Here is an 18731-nt window from a genome sequence, read left to right as displayed (position 1 = left end):
TGGGGTTAGCAGAGTAAATTACAGTAAAATTATTTGCATTATATGATGATTTTATGCCAAATTACCTCATTAATTTAATTATACAGGGCTGCTAAGCCTTTACGGAAGAGCTAGTAGAGTTCGGCCCTTGGGGGTGCACAGGTTCCAGGGCATGGAGAAGTGAGGGGGGCTGGGGTGTCAGCCATGCTGTTTATTCTTTGGGGTGTACCAGGGCATGACGTAATGAAGGAGCCTGGTGGTGTCATACTGTTTATTGTTAGGGCTGCGCTGGGGCATGAAGCGGGGAGGGGGGCAGGGGAGTGTGATGCAGTTTCATTTCGGGGGCTGCCAGACACTGGGGCAGGAAGTGAGGGGGGTCTAGGCACGTGTGTCATAGTGTTGAATTTTAGGGGTGCACAAGCACCAGGTCATAAGCAGCGAGAGGGGCCCGGGGTGTGTGTGGCATGCGGTTTATTTTCGGGGTGCACAGCCAGCAGGGCGGACCCTCTCAGACAGCGCCACCACAGCCCGGGAACTTGTCAGTGACGGACAGCCTGGGCACTGTTTCCAGGAGACGCTGTAAAGCCAGTGAACCGGTTGCTAGATAAGAGGAATCGGTAATTGCAATGGACCAGCTGTCTTACCGTCACCGCTAGTCCCGGTCACCTTACAGCCATCATGCCGAACGGCTAGGCCCACTGCTTCTCGCCCACAGCGCGTCACTTCCGCTGACGTAGCGTGCTCATGAGTGAGAAACAGTGGTCCCTTAGCAAGGGTTCCGGAACAAGAGTTCCGAGTTGTGGGAATATGGAAGGATAGGGGGGCAAAGTTTGGGAAGCAGTCAGCAGTACAGCAAATTGTATGTCCCTGCTGATTGGACCATTGCTTTGGTTGCCATGATGATGAGACAATTTTTCTTAATAAATCCTTCTTTTGCGTTTTACTATATATGGTAATACTTAGGTCTGCTTGAGAGGCTTTTGCTCTGCATGTGAAAATTGGAGGGAAGCACATGCTCCTAATGGACCTCGGGTCCATGTTACTAGGCGGGGTGAGAGGGGTAAATGCTCTTGGGGGGGTTCTTTATGAAACACCGTCCTGGACCTAGGGACAAGTGAATAAGAGGCACATTGGGGTTTTGTTTGTTGTAGTGTATCCATATCGGCTCTGGATTTAGAGCATTTCCCATGCAGATTTCCAAAGATTGTTTCTGAATGTGGAGCATTCGCTATGGCAACCGGCAGGATATTTCCGCCTATTACTCCATAACCAGCAACAGAATTTCTCTTTATAAAAATGGCAAAGGTATCACCTTTTTAGTAAAGCCTTAACAATGTCTCGGACCGATGCAGCTATACCCGTTTCCTTAGTAAATTTGGGTAAAAGGCACTGTGGGAGGTGAGCACTTTATGCTTTCATTCTCACACAGTGTGCGGCCAGCATACACAGGAACTCTCTGGGTCTCGCCCGCTTAACCGGGTAGCGGGAGCAGTGTTGAGGCACGCCCTACTCCCCGCCCACTTCCCCTCCTTCCACGTTCAGTTTTTCTGCATTTGGGTCTAGCCTCACATGCAACATCAGCAGACCCCCCCACCAATGCCACCACCTCGTCTGGAGCGGCGGATTGGGCGGATGAAGCTGACCTATGACAGGTTAACAAAATATTACGTAGAGCCAATCAAATGTTTACTCATTCAAAACAAGAGCAGGAGGTTTTTACATTAACGTTTCAACAACCTATCAGCACCTGCTTTTGTGTCACATGACAATAAATTGTTCCCGACAACTTTACTTGATCGAAGAATTATAGTTTATATGGAACAGCAGCTTTAATGTCGCCATTTAAATCAATGTCAGGACAAAAAAAATAATACAAAAGGGCATACATATAATATGTGTGTATATATATATATATATATAATATGAATAAAAAAGCAAAGAGCTTGAGCCTTTCTGCCCAGGTTGTAGGACTATTTCACTTTTAATTACTGGTAAATGATTATACTGTTAAAAAAGTGCGGATGGATTCTTTTTTTCAAGGCGGATCACCACGGCGTAGGAATACAGTGTTTCCGGGCGGAAGTCCTAGTAGTGCCACAGTTAAGATGGCGGCGCCCAGGTTCTGTGTTGGAAGATAAGGCTATATAAGAGGTTAGTGACCTGGCATGGTTATATGGGGGTGATATCATGAGAGGAGGGGGGCATTTGAGTTAAAATATAGACGGGTGTATCAGGTAACGGGGCAGTTACAATAAATGTATATATTACTGCTGTAGGTGCGCACAGCGACATATGTCAGGAAAGCTTTATTCAAAGAGGATCCTGGGTGCTTTAACCTCCCCCAAGAAGGGGCACATGGGGTCTTTTAACTATTAGACTATAGTCCCTGTTACCCCGGGCAGGGCAGTGCTATTGGATGAGTGTGATGGGAGTTGGGGGCGCACAGCAGCAGAGGCACAGGGATTATGTGTCTCATATGTGGCTGAGGGTAGTTGTGAAGAGTAGGGGGACTGCAGGGTACCTTCCATGATGCTCTCCTGTGTGAGGGAAGCGATCCTGCCACGTGTGCAGCAGAGTGCAAGAGACAAAGGGATGCTTGTGGAAGCTAAAGCCATAGGGTTACAGCAGTAACATTCCTAATGCTATGGAAACCTGGCTGCTTACATTTACCAACCCCCTGTGCAAGCAAATAATAAGGAAAATGCCATTAATAAACCTATTTACTCAGTATTGTGCCTAATTCTCACCTTGGAGGTTCATTTGAAAGCTTAAAGTTTTAGCTGTCACAGAGGGTCTGCTGCAGCTGCCCTTTTTGTGAAACAATACTTTAATGCATTGCTGCTTATTCCATCATTCTCTGTATAAAAAAAACAGAAACAGCCCCCTTCGCCATGTCTGCTAAAATAATCCCGGTCACAAATTAAGAACGGGTGATGTGAAAAAATACAGAGGAGATATCTTGTGTCCGGACTCCAGTCTTTATCAGCTGAAACGGATACTTCTCAATAGAAGCCCGAAGAAGCTATGATCTAATTTACAAAATTCTCTTTATACCTGGATATCTCATTCATCTGACCTCTAGTCCACAGAAGCAATGATGTAAAATGATTCCCAAATCATGTTAGCCTCTTAAGATGCGCTGCCTGTTTAATATGTTCTGGTTAAGCAGTTATAGACAGTAACCTGAAAGCATAGTAATCAAAAAAATAAATAAAAAAACTGAAAAAGTATTATTGTGCGTTCTGTTACTTATTGTTTATTGTCTTGTATTTTTCAGTTGCTGAAATAACCATTCCAGCAGATGCCAAACACCTATTTTCGCAGCGGCACCTTGACCGGTATTAAAAAATCAAACATGAAGCCAGATGATGATTCAAATAAAATAAGTATCAGTACTGAAAGCAGCAGTGAGGTGTCAGGGTCACAACTCCCTGGGGGAGCCCATGCATTCTCTAATGGCCCGGGGCAACCATCCATGGACAGGTCAATTCCGGTGGCAGTAAGTTGGAAACAGAAATGTGCCACCTATGTCCTTGCGCTCCGACCTTGGAGCTTTAGTGCCTCTCTTACCCCCGTGGCATTGGGCAGTGCTCTTGCGTACCGATCAGAAGGTGCGCTGGACTTCCTGCTTCTCTTGGCTTGTGCCGTGGCTGTGCTGTCTGTGCATGGAGCTGGAAACCTGGTGAACACTTACTATGATTTCTCCAAAGGGATTGACCACAAGAAGAGCGATGACAGGACTCTAGTAGACCGGATCTTGGAACCTCAGGATGTGGTGCGGTTTGGGGTTTTTCTCTACACCCTGGGCTGTGTGTGTGCGGCCTGCATCTATTTTCTGTCAAGGCTGAAGTTAGAGCACTTGGCTCTTATCTATTTCGGCGGTCTGTCCAGTTCCTTTCTCTACACTGGAGGTAGGATTTAAGTGAAAGATGGATAAATGAGTGTTTGAAAATATGTAGAGGTGAGGAGCATTGTAGAAGTTGTAAAATTTAGGGGGTTTAGTATAAAATGGGGAAAAAAGTGCCTGAAGTGGAATAAAAAAGTAAGTATATATGAAATACCAAAGCTATTAAGCAAAATGAAATGTTGGCGATGCTTGGATGAACAGATCTTGCTCTGGAGTTAAGTGTTGGGCGGTTCAGGACTGGACTGAAGTTTGAACCCTTCTGCTATAAAATGAAAAGTGGAAGGAGGTTCCGTCTGCTGGTGATTTGTTTTCACCAGCTATACTTTTTCATACCCTGGACGTTTCAGGTGTCCGAACAGGGAAACCTTTGTTAGGGAGGGGCTGTAGGCGGGGGCCAGGGCAGGAGTGTCTGCCTACCTTACCGGAAGAGACCGGTGGTGCTCATTTTAGAGCATAGCAAGGTGGATGCCACATCTACCTGACTGCCCAGGAATTACTTTTCATTCATAAACACCAGTGTGTGTGTGTGTGTGTGTATATATAATTTTTTTTTTTCTTTTCTTTTTTGATGTTAAATGGCTTCACTCCTTACAAGGGGTTTCCAGTCTGGCAGCTCTAGAAACTCTGCTCTTTTTTGCGCTAGATGCCCTTATAACTTACACGCTGACTGCATAGACACTGCTGAGATATACAGTACTAAGCGCTGAGCGTCTGGCTAGCAGCATCCAAAAACCGATTATCATCCGTGTGTCTCAAGAGACCCTGAAGGGTTTGCTGGCTCTTTAATTAGCTTGGTCCACCTGTGCGTTTAGATCTGACGGTTTGCGTTATCAGGAAGGCTTAAGTATGTGCACACGGTCTGTTTCTGAATAAATGGTTTCATTAAAATGTACGATCTGCGTTACAATCTCCATAGCTTCAGGCTATAGAGCTGCTTAAATCACCGCTGGTAGCTGCGCATCACCCTCTTACACAATAGAAAAAAAATATTACTTGCGATCAAAGAAGCCGAAGGACAGAAGCCTCAGGTCAGTTTATTAAAAAGCATCGAAAGTATTAATGCATTTGCAAATGCATGGGGGGGGGTTATGTAGAGCTCCCTACACCTGCGCGTCTGCCTTTTCCCCGACAGCTTGCGGGGTATACTCTCTGCCAGTCTGCCGCAGCTGCCGAGGCATACGAGAGCTCTGATTAGACGCCCATGCACTTGCTCAGAAAGCACTCGTTGATTTGGATGAGAGTGTTTTCCTTACACTAATTGCTACTTCAAGCGCAGCAAAAATGTGACTGTAGGTGGGGTGTTATAGTGCAGCGCATGAGCAGGCTCTCCCTTATATATTTCTCACGTTGAAAAAATGTTTATTAACGTAGCTTGATGAGCATGATTTGATGAGGCTGCCCGTGACTCCAACCTGTCCCTGTAACAGAACTGATGGAACTTGAAATCATGCAATCACACACACAATGCGTTGCTGTCGAAGTGTAGTTGAGTTGCACTCGACGGCTGCCGCGTTGCGTGATTGCGTAGTGCTGAGATTGACAGCTGGTGAATTGGCCGGTCCAGAGTAATGACCTTGTTTCTTTTACAGGTATCGGGTTTAAGTATGTGGCGTTGGGAGACCTTGTCATTCTCATCACATTTGGGCCCTTGGCTGTCATGTTTGCCCACTCTGTGCAGGTGGGGTATCTCACGGTCACCCCCTTGCTGTATGCTATCCCACTAGCTCTCAGCACCGAGGCTATCCTGCACAGCAACAACACCCGGGACGTGGAGTCTGACCGCCAGGCCGGAATAGTCACCCTGGCCATCTTAATCGGTCCAACCCTTTCCTACATGCTCTACAACCTGCTTGTTTTCCTCCCGTATCTGATCTTCTCTATTCTGGCCACACGGTACACGATCAGCATGGCGTTGCCACTTCTCACCATCCCCATGGCCTTCAACCTCGAGAGACAGTTCCGAAGCCAAAATTTCAGCAAAATGCCGCAGAGGACTGCCAAGCTGAACTTACTGGTCGGGCTCTTCTATGTTTTTGGCATTGTCCTGTCACCTGCTGGGTCTCTTCCCAAGTTATGACAGTCACTTCTTGTTTTTCTGTTTAATGAAGTTCTGGCACCGAAGCTCAACAGTCACTTTATATCCAGCAGGCCCTACATTTCCGAGAGAAGCCGCGCCTGTGTCCCGTCCACCCACAGCTTGCACGTTTTAGTGTCTTAAAGGCTACCCCGTACCTCCAGCGCACCGGCTATCCACCTCCTGCAGCGGTCTGATCAATAACCTGGTTACAGCTCAGAGATGATAATAAAGTGCAGCTCCTGGTAGTAGAATAAAACCGTATCGCGGCAGAGAGACGTTTCTCGCAGTGACTGGTTTTGTAGCGTCTGCTGGTTTCGAGTCCCCCAGCCACGATGAGAGCCCTGCGGTTGTTTGAAAAAATTTAATCTCAATTTCCTGATTTGGACCACTTTCAAGTCTTACTGAAAGGAGGCAGGCATGGAGCGGCTCATAAAGATTTTCCAGAGCAATTAAGACCACTGTTAGAAGGTGGGTTTTTTAATGTTTTCACTGTGAATTCAAATGTAAGTAGAACGCTTCGATACGTAACTCTGCGTGTGAGACGCTAGCGGCGGCTACGCCAACAAGATTCTGCGAAAAGACGTTCTTTTCAGTAAAAAGGATACCTGTCGGCACAAATATCTCCTCTGTACCCAAATGCCATCAGAGTTTTTCATGCATTGTGTATAGTAGACGCACGTGTTACATTTTGCAGTAATTAATGGGGTGTTATACATATTCAGACACCCCATTGACCCCCCGGTTTATCACATGCTGCTTGTTGCTTTGGGCAGCAACCAACAGAGAACCAGCACAAGTGTTAGTACCACCACGTGCCTGACATAAGACCTTGGAGGACCTCTTGGTTGTATCTTCTCAGCTGCCCTCTGAGGTCGATACCGGGTAAGAATGTCTGCTCGGTACGTGTTGGTTCAAGCTTTAACTTGCCTTAAGCCATTGTGTGATGTGATTTAAGTCTAGGTTATCATTAGCACTCCTTCCTATTCCCCTCCGATACACGAAAGATCATTAGGACGGTCAACCGATTACATACATTGTTATAGAAAAGGGAAGCCATCGGCTATCTCTTGTCCCTGGCTGTAACACGTAGCAGACGTTCGTTGTGTATTTATTCAAGTAAAGTCGCGTAAAACTTGAGTAAATACTCATTGTAACCTTAAAGTGCTGCGTTGGATACAGAGTCGCCGAAGACCCGACGGTCCATAAACCAAAACACCGAAAGAGAAAGCAGGAAAGATGTAGGAACAGGCTGCTTAAAAAATACAATGTAAGAAGTTTTAGGTTCTTTCCAGAATGTTTTATTGAAGAATCAATGCACGTAACAAGAAATTGGGAGGGGGGGCCCTTTGAAGACATTTTGATTCAAGGATTGTATGTGGGCATTCGGCCTTTTATACGTTGACTATTAGTTTGTTTTTTCCGCCCTGTTATATTTATTTAATGTATACATCGTGCGTCAACGCATTTTGCCTTTTTTGTTGCTATTAACATTAAAATGTACTTTAAAACTTTTATTATTTAAGGATCAAGCTTTGTAGTATTGATTTACATAATAAATATATTTTATAATATGCATTTCCGAAGGTGACCTTATCATTGAACTGTTTTTTATTTTTTTTTTATTTTACTCTAGTAAAAGTGGGTCTTCTACCATTTTTTTCACTAGTATCAGATTAAAAATAAATTTTTAACACTACTGTTTTCTTGAGTAATGTTTTCAGGCAGCTGCCGATGAGCCGTTTGTATGAGTTTTCGCTCTGTTATCTGATCCCACCCTGCTAGGCAAACACCCCAACTTCTTGTCATGCTGCCTGCGGGAAACCATGGAATGGCTCTGTCTTAATCACCTAGTCGGTCACTCTGACTAATGAAAGTCTATGGAGGAACGGACTTCATTATCATTGCCATAAAGCATCAGCTCAGTGTGGTGTTTGAGCCGGGAAAGTCACCCAAAATATCACATGACTGACAGCAATGGCGGCTCCAGGTGTGCAGATAAAGGGAGTTTATTGGAACAAAATGAGATAAAACCTGTTTTTTGTCACCAACTGACATTACTGTATACAGCACTGGGGGGGTTATATTACTGGTTACAGTGCTGGGGGGTTTATTACTGTATACAGCGCTGGGGGGTTATATTACTGGTTACAGTGCTGGGGGGTTTATTACTGTATACAGTGCTGGGGGGGGTATTAGTGTGTATAGCACTGGGGTTTATGCTTAAAGGGAACAATATTTCACCCCCCCTTTAATGCCTCTTTGGAAGGGCACATCATTTTAAGAAGATCAGAGGGTGTAGAGTTGCAGTTTCCTATAATTCCAGCAGGTGGCAGTGCTGTCATTTCAAAAAATTGCAGTGGCTGCTGTTGGCTGAATAATTTAAAGTTTTTGCATGAAATCAATTAGGATTAATTAGCTCTCCAGTAAAGTTTCTCCTATCGTTACTGTTTTGCATGATCAGTGTTTCATGATACCAATTTTTTTATTAGCTAAACCACCTCTGGGTATTAGCCATATTGTTGAACCTCAGTAACTGCGGCATCCGCAGAGAGATACATTCATTATACAGAATGCATTAAGAAAGAGGCACGGCCATTTTTTTGCAGAAGCTAAGGGGTTTAATATGACAGAAATTCCAGGTGTGGATAAATAGCGACTGTTTAGAGATAAATTTAAAAACTGCGCGTTTATTGACCTAAACTACAAAAGAAAAGCTCTCATTGCTGTTCCAGTTCTCCATTCTAATAACTCCCCGTATTGTAACTGCGCTGCGGAATCTGCTGACGCCAAATACATAAATATAACGTACATAGAGGTTCCTGCTGTGACCCTCGCTACTATAATGTGACCCCTTTGCGACTGATGACGTACCAGGTATGGTCACCAAAAAATGGCCCTACAGGACTGGTGATGAACCTGTAAAATAACTCCCGCGTCGCTGTGTTTGCGGGGACACCATTGTTTAGGACCGCTCCATGACCCATGCTTTGTCTCTGTTCTCTGCCTCTCACTCGGACCGTAAGTTGGAGAGAGACAGAGAACTCTCCGTTTCCCTGTGTGCCAAGTCTCAAGTTTATTTTATTTTTTTTTTTAAAAAAATGACCACTTTTGACATTTTTACTGGGTCCTAAGGGGTTAATTTTTTCTTTAGATTGGTTTTAATGTGGGGGGTGGCTACTGGGGATTTTTTTTTAGATAGGTTTAGGGTTAGGTACCGATTTAAAAAGGAAAAAATAAAAAAAACTTAAAATAAGTGAAAATCCTAGCCATATAGGGTGGTTTTCCAAATCAGAGAAAGTTAAGATATATTTTCTGTATTATTTTCCCAATTTGCACTAGCTGTGTACAATTTATACACATTTTTGATATTTAATTTCCCCCCGCTTTTTTAAGTTTTCTGGTATAATAAAATATAATTTGTTATGGGTGCGCAAAATAAAAAGTGGACATTTACAGTTAGTCATAGCAAAAATTGCCCTGATCCTGTAGTGTAAAATAGCCCTGGTTCTGAAGGGGTTAAACTAGCCTGCTTTATGCTACGCTGTATCTAGAAAGACAAAGTATTTTTATGTTAATAAAAAAGAAATACAACTATTATACATTTTCCCATTATTCCATCAAAAATGTGATTTTGGGTGGTGGTGTTAAACACAAAAATCAAATTAAAACCATAAATTGCCAATTTGGGATAAAAATTTCCGGATAAGAATTTGCATTTTTGTCATCTAAATGGTCTAGTGGGAGTTTTTTTTTTTTTTTCTCGTACGTTTTATGATTTTCCCTCTTTTGGGAATGCCGGAGAATATAATTAGTAGGTTTAGTACATGTGCTGCTGTCATGAAATTATTAATGAAGTTGTCTTCTCCTCTTGGCGTCCCCGCGCATGCAACGTGTACGCTCTACCTAAAATCATATTCCAAGAAATAATTGGGGTCCGGACGAGACGGAGTGTTTTATCCCCTGAGTTCTAACTTTCAACCTAACTGAGAATGTAACTCAACAGCAAACGTACTTGAATCCTATGTTGGAGTAATGCGGATTTGGGGGATTATTCACTAAACCGTGTGTTGTGGGGAGATTAAAGATCATTTTGTTGCATTAAAGGGACGCTCCAACCATCATATGCACTATAATGTATATGACAGCTGTGTGTTCCCTTTAAACTTTCCTGCTGTCCCCCAGAATCCCCCCCAAATGCATTTGTCCCTTCCAACCCCCCCGTAGCTATACTCACCTGTACTTGGCTCCAGCACTGGCTCAGGGAATGCTGCAGGTGGGGGTCTGTGCAGACCCCTGCGCAAGTAAAAGCATTCCTATTGATTTCAATGGGAGCACTTTTCTGCCACTGACTGGCTGCTTCAAACAGCCAATCAGTGACAAGAATCGCCAGACCACGGAGGAGGATGGCAGCTGCAGGGCTGCAGTTTCGACATCAAGTAAGCCTGTTTGATTTAATTATATGTATGCCCCCTTATAAGACCATTTGGGTGAGGGGCTGCATCAGGGACCCCCAGAGTTCTCATAACGCACTGCCCCCTACTGCCCAAGCATGCCACTGCCTTTCTAAATGGAAACGGAGTTTCTTTGTGGAGCGTTTCAGCAGCTCAGACCAACATTATAAAGCCTTGACCGTCAGAAACCTCCATTCACATCCCTCTCTTTCATTCTTCTCGCCGCTTTCAGATGAGTTTAATGGAACCGACCTCCACGGCGAAGAGACCCGTAAGTAACATAATTAACGATTTTCAATACAACCGACTCGTTTTCTCACTTAGCGGAACGTTCTGCGGCGTTAAAGCAAAGTGGCCTCGGCTCGAGACCTCTCATTCTCCTCGCTAATCACGCATCTCTCCGAGCCGTCTCCGACACGCCGCTTTACATTATTTACGGGGAAAAAAAAAGGTAGAAACGGAAATTTCATAGAATTTCCAGAGCGATAAAATCTGCATTTAAATGATGGCACCTTTTATCAAATCCGTACAGAGATCGCCTCCTGTAGAGCCGGCCGTAATCGCCGCACGGAACCATGCTCATTAATTTTATTATTCAATCTGATAAATCTTAAAAAGTAACGTTTCTGCAGATCCGTGGGATCCGTGGCTCTCAACGCTGACCGAATTCTCCGTATTTTTATTGAGCGCGTCCGGCTAATTGGATTTTTTTTTTCCCGCCTTAAAACTTTTTAGCACAAAAACCAGATCTGTCACTTTCTCCAAATCGTGTATTTTTTTAGTTTTATACAATAATAAACCCTGGTAGCGTTCCAACCCCCCCCCGTATTAATATAAGTAACGTGTATGTTTTAAAAGCTCTCTGTCTTCCTGCTCTAAAGATCTGAGTGGTTATTCCTCCCCATTAGGTCATTCCTCTTCTTTTGTTTTGGTTCCTGCGACCCATTGGCTCTGGCAGCCTTTCTCGGGATAAAGGAGAGATCAGAACTCACTAAGGGCCATTTTGGGCAGGGTCCCCCACACCCCTGGCAGCCATCTTTGACCTTTATAATGTAGAGTTAATAAGACAATGTGTCTTAGCTTCTCCCTTCGTAATCAGGTGGTGGTGGTACACGGGCTTCTGACAGTGGCCATGGCAACCACATTCCCTTTTTAATTGGCTGTTAATGCTGTAGTACTTTCAGGTCCATGGTCTCCTGGGGTTCCTCCGGCCCCCGTCTAGTCGCCAGTTTCTCCTGCTGTAAAGACTGAAACCTTAATCAGTCGTTGGTCTCGTCTTAGATTCAGGAGCCGTATGTCTATCCCATGCATGTTTAATACCCTACTGTATTACCCTCTACCACTTCTGCTGGGAGGCCGTTCCACTTTTCTACCACCCTCTCAGTAAAGTAAAACTTCCTTACGTTCAATCTAAACCTCCAGTTTTAGATGTTGAGGCATGGATGACCTCAGAGGCGTGCGGCCTTATATATTTGTCTAGGTTCTCCTAAAAGAATATATAGCGTGTCATAGATGGAAGAGGGTTTTAAATAAACCTCTGCTTGGTCTTCTTGTTACTCGCTTCAGTCTCCAATCAACTGAGTGAGAAGTAAATATGAATCACAGCAGAGAAACTGCGCCCGGATCTGTCAGTCTCCGGGGGGAGATGATACATCGCCTCAAACGCGCGTAAATTACAACGAATAAAACCGGCCGCGGAGACCGAAGGTCGATACTTTTTAAGAAGTTCTGTAACGTTTACGGATTCTGACTATAAACGTCTTCAGGCAAAGCGGCTACAGACCCGCTGGGGATCCGTGACGGGCGGACGCAGCATAAATACCATTGGCCGAAGGGTCATCGAAGGGTTAATTCTTTAAATTGTTTGCGTGAGAGTTCAGATGAGGTAAAGCATTTCATTTGTCACTTATTAATATCCATCGAATTAACACGCCTGCCGACGCTGCCCAGTACGCTGGCTCCTAGGCCGCCAGTATGGGAGTTGGGATGGGGTGGAGCTGGGTCAGGGCTGGGTGGGGGAGGCAGGGTTAGAGGGGGTGTAAATGGCCCAAAAACGATTCGGAATAATTTTTTGGGTATGTTTTTGGCCCATCCATTTTTGGGCAGTGAATTACATTCCCTGCCCATTCGGTTCGGGCTGAAAATTCTGGGGCATTTTTAATTCGGGAACCAAATGTGTTGCCCAGTCATTCACTCTGACACACTCTCACTCTGACACACGCTCACTCTGACACACGCTCACTCTGACACACGCTCACTCTGACACACGCTCACTCTGACACACGCTCACTCTGACACACTCTCACTCTGACACACGCTCACTCTGACACACGCTCACTCTGACACACGCTCACTCTGACACACTCTCACTCTGACACACGCTCACTCTGACACAGTCTCACACTCTTGTTCACTCTCTCTCTCATGCTCTCCAAATGTTTCCCTACCTACCTACCATCCAGTGTGAGTGTGAGTGTGAGTGAATGTGGGCCCTTGAATTTCGGGCCCAATCTTCGTCCAATTTGGGGAGGGGGGGGGTCTGTCTTAGTTTTTGGGGTTTCCTAAGGATCACTGAATTTACCAAAATTTGGTAAATTGCAATTCATACAAATCCGAATGCACCAGTCTAGTGTAGAACGAGACAGGCAGTGGGCAGAGAAGTATCACAAGGGGTATACCATAGGCTGAAAAGCAATGCGTTTTACTTATACATTGTACAGGGCCAGCACTTCCAGTGCGTAGTGAAGTTGGAGAGTTGGGATGAACCACAACTTGTCTACAAACTCACTAGTTAGTGGATAAAGCCCTAAGTCCTCCGTCGGGTTTAGCTAATAGGCTGTTTTACTGAATCTTTTCACGTGTCGGGGATCCTGATGCCGGGGAGGAACATTTCTTGGTTATTTTGCTCCGTCTGGGAGGTGTCTGTACATCAAAAGCGCCGTCTGTCTCGCCCGTCAGTCGTGTCTTCGTTAACCTTCCGCCCATCTCGGTTTCATCTCTCCGGGATCCCGCGGCCCCTTTGTCATATGCTTTGTTCTGATAAAAGCATCTCCGTGTTTATTGGAAGAATCTGTGAATCTCAGTAAATTGCCTCTTCCATGAAAAAACAGTCAAAAAATGTTTTATTATATAAGCTGTTTAGCCCATACCTCCCAAGTGTCCCAGTATTCACCAGACAGTCCTAATTTTTGGCCGGCCCCACTTTTGCACGAATGCATCACGTTTTTTTTCCCCCCTTTAGAAACAAAACCCATAACGCGGGTATAACGGTCTGCTTTATTTTAACAAATGTCACACGAAGAAATGGCAATAAAAATGATGGAAGGTTTTCATCCATTTTTCGCGTCAAACTTTAAGCACAGCTGTCAGCGAAAACTAACTTTACATTATTCATCAGCCCCGAAACAGATCAAAATGCATGTTGCATAAACATTTAATGTTCCAGCAGGTCTAAGATGTTTCAATAATTCCACTTTCAACATTCCGTCTCGGAACAAATTAGCATTTCCTGGAACGGAGCTTTCCATCGGTGATGTATAGAAGATGCTGGCCTCACCTTAGTTACCCCACCTGCCCAACCTCAAGTTGCCCCTTTGAAGACAGGGTTCCTCTAGTACTTCTCCTTCATGCTGCTTGTCCTGTTAAAAAGCTGATGTATGATGTCATATCCCAGGGCGCGTAGCCCAAGAGGAGTTAATTATCAAGTGTACAATCAGAGTCCCGAACACTGGGGTAACTACAGGGGAGTCTAGGGTGCCTGGTGCGACCCTTTGTTCCTGTCTACTTGTACCGAGGTGCGGTCCAGGTTGGAAAGGGCCCTTCCTAAACTATTTTCAACCCGCACGGGGAGACAGGAGAGTATCGGGGTCAGGTCATGTGACCCCGCGGTGAAACCAAGGCAGCCGGAGAGAAAGCTGCTGAAGCGGTGAGAGGTAAGCGGGGCGGGAGGGAGGTGGGATGTGTGTATGTATATATGATTGTGTGTATGTATTTATGTGAGCATTTATGTGTTGTGTGCGTGAGCATGAATGTGTAGGTGTTTGTGAGTGAATGTATGCGTAAGTGGGGGGAGGTGTAGTGTGTCAGAATGAATAGGCACGTGTGTGTTAGTAAGTATGAGAAAGTGTGTGTAATTTGTGTAAGTGTGTTTACATATGTGTCAGAGTGTATGTTGTAAGGGGGGTACGGGGCAAAGAAGGCACAGACAAGTTGTTTGGGGGAAATGATGGCACAGACCAGATGTTGAAGTTGGGGGACCTCAGGGCAATTTCCACACCATGGCCCTGTGGCTTCTAGTTACACCCCTGGTCCCTGAATATGGTGGTGATTCACGTAATAATAATAATAAAAAAATAATAGTAATAATAATATTAATAATAGTAATAATAATATTAATAATAGTAATAATAATAAGATAACGTTATTAAATAAGGAACAACATATGTCAGAACAATAAAATAGATAAAGTCAGAGAACGCAAGGAGTTGAGTGCCTGATGGCCGATGGAGAATAGATTGCTTATCTGGGTCATAACTGGAGTCGGTTGCGTGTTTATGCGTTTTAGGAAGGAATGGTAGATTGGGAGTTACTTTGGGTAAACCGGCTGTCATGTTTGTGTTCCGTGTTCCACTCCATCTGACGATATTGTGTGCCGGTCGCCAGTCCCCAGGTCCCGACGGCTGGAGCTCTCAGCCCTTTCCTCCTCTCATCTTCTGTCACTTTCTGCTACGCTTTGCTCACCGCCCTGAAATACAGGCGGAGAGGGAATTAATAACGCCGAAAAAAGGAATTCAAAAAAAGCTAGAAAACACTTAAAGGAGAAGAATCAGATTAAAAAGAGGCTTAAAAAATAGCTGTTTTTATTTTTACCCCATAATATAACATTTTGTATTAAACATTTGTATGATTCTCGCTCTGTTATCTGAGCCCCAATCTACTAAACACCCCGACTCCTTATCATACTGCCTGTGGGGAACAATAGAATGCCTCAGTCTTAATCAACCAGTCGGACGCTCTGACTAATGAAAGTCTATGGAGGAACGGACTTCATTAGCATCGCCATAAAGCATCAGCTCAGTGTGGTGTTTGAGACGGGAAAGTCACCCAAAATATCACATGACTGACAGCATTTTCTTTTGATGTATGCTGTTATATATTTAAAGGTGGCGAGAGTTACAGATCTTAAAGGGGAAGTAAAAAAATACTTTTCTTGAGCATAACCCCGGCACTGTATACAGTAATAACCCCCAGCACTGTATACAGTAATATAACCCCCAGCGCTGTATACAGTAATATAACCCCCAGCGCCGTATACAGTAATATAACCTCCCAGCGCTGTATACAGTAATATAACCCCCAGCGCTGTATACAGTAATATAACCCCCAGCGCCGTATACAGTAATAACCCCCAGCACTGTATACAGTAATATAACCCCCTAGCACTGTATACAGTAATATAACCCCAGCGCTGTATACAGTAATATAACTCCAGCGCTGTATACAGTAATATAACCCCCAGCGATGTATACAGTAATATAACCCCCAGCACTGTATACAGTAATATAACCCCCCAGCGCTGTATACAGTAATATAACCCCCCAGCGCTGTATACAGTAATATAACCCCCAGCGCTGTATACAGTAATATAACCCCCAGCGCTGTATACAATAATAACCCCCCAGCACGGTATACAGTAATATAACCCCCCAGCGCTGTATACAGTAATATAACCCCCCAGCACTGTATACAGTAATATATCCCCCAGAGCTGTATACAGTAATATAACCCCCAGCGCTGTATACAGTAATATAACCCCCAGCGCTGTATACAGTAATATAACCCCCCAGCGCTGTATACAGTAATATAACCCCCAGCGCTGTATACAGTAATATAACCCCCCCAGCGCTGTATACAGTAATATAACCCCCCAGCGCTGTATACAGTAATATAACCCCCAGCACTGTATACAGTAATAACCCCCCAGCGCTGTATACAGTAATAACCCCCCAGCACTGTATACAGTAATATAACCCCCCAGCGCTGTATACAGTAATAACCCCCACTGCTGTATACAGTAATAACCCCTAGCGCTGTATACAGTAATAACCCCCAGCGCTGTATACAGTAATAACCCCCCAGCGCTGGGGGGTTATTACTGTATACAGTGCTGGGGTTATGCTCAAGAAAGGTATTTTTTTACTTCCCCTTTAAGATCTGTAACTCTCCCCACCTTTAAACATATAACAGCATACATCAAAAGAAAAATAAATAAATATATATATATAAAAAAACAAAAAGTGCTCATTAAATACAATGAATTTATATAGAAAACATAACCTTTTCTTTTTTTCTTTCTTTTTTTTTTTTTTTTTTACAAAAGATTCTGTTAAACTCTTTGGAATCCGCTGTCAGCAGATCCATTGTAACGAAACAGATTTTCTAATAGTTTTGTTTATAATTATTATTGGTACATAATGTGTTATTTTATATCTGACAGCGCATTAATTAAAATTGTATTTTCTGGGTTTTTTTTGCAATCTTTATTGTACTTTATAATAGAAAAAATAAATGTAACTTTCTTGCTTTTAGAAACAATGTTATAGAAAACATAAAAAAAAAAGAAAATGATAACAAATTCATAATTACACATAAAGAGAAACCTGAAACATATTTAAAAAAAATGAAAAAGAAAAGAATCGTCTTAAAGTGGATCTGTCACCTGGCCATAGTTCTGACTATTATTATTTTCAAATATACATTATGGTAGAAGCAGAGGAAAACCTTCGCGCATGAAAAACACAATAAAGGTCAGGAGAGCCCCGCTCAGAGGAGCTTACAATCTAAAAGGAGTTGGAGTTACACAAGCAGTAAGAGTGCCACTTTTTGGGATGGGCCGGCTTCATCAGTTTATCTCTTTGGAACCGCTAATTAAATAAATAATTATTACCGGACCTGAGTGTAGAGTATAAACCGACAGCAGGAGAGAGGCTGGGAAAGGCGAGCGGGAGGTAGTTGGTCCGTTGGTGGCGTCTCTGAAGAAGTGACCCAACTCTACATCATTACGCCATGATACAACGTTACGATTGATTTGGGTTTCCCCGTAAGACCAGCGGCTTCCTCAGCTTCTAGCGCCATCTCTGAACCCCACAGATAATTTGGCAAAGCGCCAATCGTGCATTTCCGCGGAATGGAGACTCAGAGAACTTGGCATGAACTCAACCTCTCCCTCGACAAAACCAGAGGAAGGAGCAGCAGAGCTGCCTCGGGCATCGTATCTCAATCCCCCGGGCCTGTCAGAGGTTTGGCTTAATCATCCTCGCTCGAAGAACAAAGCCGAGAAAGGTGCGTCTTTATCCCAAATGATCCCAGATTGCTCTTAAAAGGCCGGCACGGAGCTTGGGGTTTTTTTTACGGCTTTCGAATAAAGATTGATGTCTTGCTTTGAGGCCGGTTCATCTGCCGTGACGGAGTCGGAGCCCTGTTAAGAACCGGGGCTTATGGGTTGTGTGACAATAACTGATGTTGAAATGCACTAAGAGCCCTAGCAACGAAGATGAAAGATGTCTTGCCGGGAAGTCCATTGGACCTCCAAGTTCATTAACGCCGGTATAAATCACGGTGAAAGGACCCGGAGAGGACAGCTACATCCCCGGCGGCAGGGAACTATACGATGAAAATGTTCTATGTGAAGAAAACACTCCCGATCTTTTATCTGTTTAACATTAAAACGTCTCATTGGAAAAAGCTAACGCGCCAATTGCTGCCGTCATTTAATAACAGAGCCCCGCCATCGCTTATAGTGTATTCGGGGCACCGCGGTCACCCTGAATGCTGAAATAAACACAAAGCCGGCTTACAAAGTAATTTAAAGCGACGTTAACAGAAATTTGTACATTTGGAAAGTTCTAAAACCATTAGAACGTAAGCAGCCAATAGGGATTCGCAAACCTAAAACATTTCCAATGTTCCGATTGGGACACCTGTGTTTTGGGGTGTGGCTAGAGGCAGGGAGGGGCAGGATCAGTGGGTAGGGAGGAGTAAGTACTAGGAGTGGGCCAGGCCATAGGCGTGGCCAGCTACCTGCCTTATCTGAGGAGCCACCTACAGCTTCCTGGACCAAGCTGGGGAGATCGGAGCAGGACAGTGCCCAAAAAACATGACTGTCCTGTGAAAATTAGGACACTTGGGATGTATGGATAAGGCGTAATGAATCACAAGTAGGTTGACTAGTCGGGATGTCCCCATGTTTGTAACGTACATCAGGTCCCCAAAACTTCGAGCTGACGGAAAGAGATCTGTTCCGAGACAAAACCCTCCA

General features: G+C 44.2%; 2 protein-coding genes across 7 annotated transcripts in view; one reads left to right on the top strand and one right to left on the bottom strand.

Annotated features, from left to right (window-relative positions):
* Positions 1 to 697, bottom strand: part of MTOR (mechanistic target of rapamycin kinase) — a 50036-nt gene extending 49339 nt beyond the window's left edge. For all 5 annotated transcript variants that reach the window (XM_053451810.1, XM_053451814.1, XM_053451811.1 and 2 more), the window contains exon 1: positions 624 to 697. The gene's annotated coding sequence lies outside the window, so the exon portion shown is untranslated. The remainder of the gene's footprint in view (positions 1 to 623) is intronic.
* A 1258-nt stretch (positions 698 to 1955) lies between these two features.
* UBIAD1 (UbiA prenyltransferase domain containing 1) lies at positions 1956 to 6241 on the top strand. Of its 2 annotated transcripts, none has more exons than XM_053451824.1 (3): positions 1956 to 2130; positions 3281 to 3890; positions 5476 to 6241. In XM_053451824.1, the coding sequence occupies exons 2-3, from the start codon at positions 3281 to 3283 to the stop codon at positions 5961 to 5963; spliced, it is 1098 nt and encodes a 365-aa protein (XP_053307799.1). In that variant the 5' UTR covers positions 1956 to 2130; the 3' UTR covers positions 5964 to 6241. The 2 variants fall into 2 exon arrangements, with proteins under 2 accessions (XP_053307799.1, XP_053307798.1); XM_053451823.1 differs by having other exon boundaries at positions 3278 to 3890.
* The last annotated feature ends 12490 nt before the right edge of the window (positions 6242 to 18731 follow it).

This window comes from Spea bombifrons, chromosome 12, assembly GCF_027358695.1.
Source record: "Spea bombifrons isolate aSpeBom1 chromosome 12, aSpeBom1.2.pri, whole genome shotgun sequence".
NCBI lineage: Eukaryota > Metazoa > Chordata > Amphibia > Anura > Pelobatidae > Spea > Spea bombifrons.
Note: the sequence above shows the minus strand (reverse complement) of the source record. Positions and strands in the feature narration are given on the sequence as shown.

Coding starts and splice junctions, on each gene's coding strand:
- UBIAD1 (XM_053451824.1), top strand. CDS start 3,281: ATGCCAAACACCTATTTTCGCAGCGGCACCTTGACCGGTATTAAAAAA. Junction 3,891..5,475: donor TTCCTTTCTCTACACTGGAG/GTAGGATTTAAG, acceptor TTTCTTTTACAG/GTATCGGGTTTAAGTATGTG.